Below are 1,032 nucleotides of genomic sequence, written 5' to 3'. Positions count from 1 at the left end.
AGCTGTGTCATTCCTGTACCGCTCCAAACTCCCACCTCAGCCAGAGGGAAAATGCTGTAAATCACTAGTGGCACGGCTATGACTTACAGCTATTTGGGTTTCACAAAGGGGGTAATTTATAGCAGTACAACAAGAACCTGCACGAGTGGTTTAAATGGAATAGTTTAAATCTCCAGAAAAGACAGGAGGTGGGATTCAGCGAGAAGCCTGCAGTTCACTGCCAGCATTGCAGAGAATTTGTGTCCCATTTCTCAGCTTGGGTCTGAAATCTACAGGTTTGGGAAAACTGACCAACTGAATCTGGTTTGTTTTGGTCTCTCCTCAAGGTTTACCAAGCGGACACCGGCCACTTTCTCTGCAAAGACAAGTATTATGGCAGGAAACTCTCACCGGAGGGATTCAGGCAAACCTTGTGCCAGTTCCTGTGCAACGGTAACCACCTCCGGACGGATCTGCTGGAGCCCATCATCCTGCGGCTGAAGGCTCTGCTTTCTGTTATTAGGAAGCAAAGCTCTTACAGGTTCTACTCCAGCTCACTCCTCATCATTTATGACGGACAGGAGCACAAGGAGAACACGGCACCCTTGGACAACCACCTTCACTTCCCAAAAACAAACTGCACCACGTCACACGGCACGCATCCCTCCAGAGTCGACGTCCGGATGATAGACTTTGCCCACACCACCTTTAAAGGCTCCAAAAGCAATCCCACCACCTACGACGGGCCAGACCACGGCTATATTTTTGGCCTGGAGAATCTCATCAAAATCCTTCAGAGTATCTCAGAAGGCAAATGACAAATGCGGTGGGATAGCCGGGATTTACTACCCTGAAAAGTACCGCGTTGGGTCAGCTGTACAGGACCCTCGCAGCCACTGGGTGTCACGTGCAGGGTTTGGAGTGAGAGCATGGACAGCTTGCTAGGAAAGCGCAAAAAAAAAGCTACGTGCCACTACTGAACTCAAGCGTAAAAAGCAAAGAGCTGAAAGAATCCGTCCTGTCTGCCATCAATCAGACGATTTATTCTCCTTT

General features: G+C 49.2%; 1 protein-coding gene across 1 annotated transcript in view; it reads left to right on the top strand.

Moving 5' to 3' along the window:
• IP6K3 (inositol hexakisphosphate kinase 3) overlaps positions 1-797 on the top strand; it is a gene marked incomplete at its 5' end in the record, with an annotated part of 3,932 nt that extends 3,135 nt beyond the window's left edge. The window contains one exon of the mRNA XM_010152401.1: positions 327-797. Coding sequence (XP_010150703.1) covers positions 327-797 — 471 coding nt within the window. The remainder of the gene's footprint in view (positions 1-326) is intronic.
• Positions 798-1,032: the final 235 nt, after the last annotated feature.

This window comes from Eurypyga helias, unplaced genomic scaffold (assembly GCF_000690775.1).
Source record: "Eurypyga helias isolate BGI_N326 unplaced genomic scaffold, ASM69077v1 scaffold27435, whole genome shotgun sequence".
NCBI lineage: Eukaryota > Metazoa > Chordata > Aves > Eurypygiformes > Eurypygidae > Eurypyga > Eurypyga helias.
This window is presented reverse-complemented; position numbering and strand designations above follow the sequence as displayed.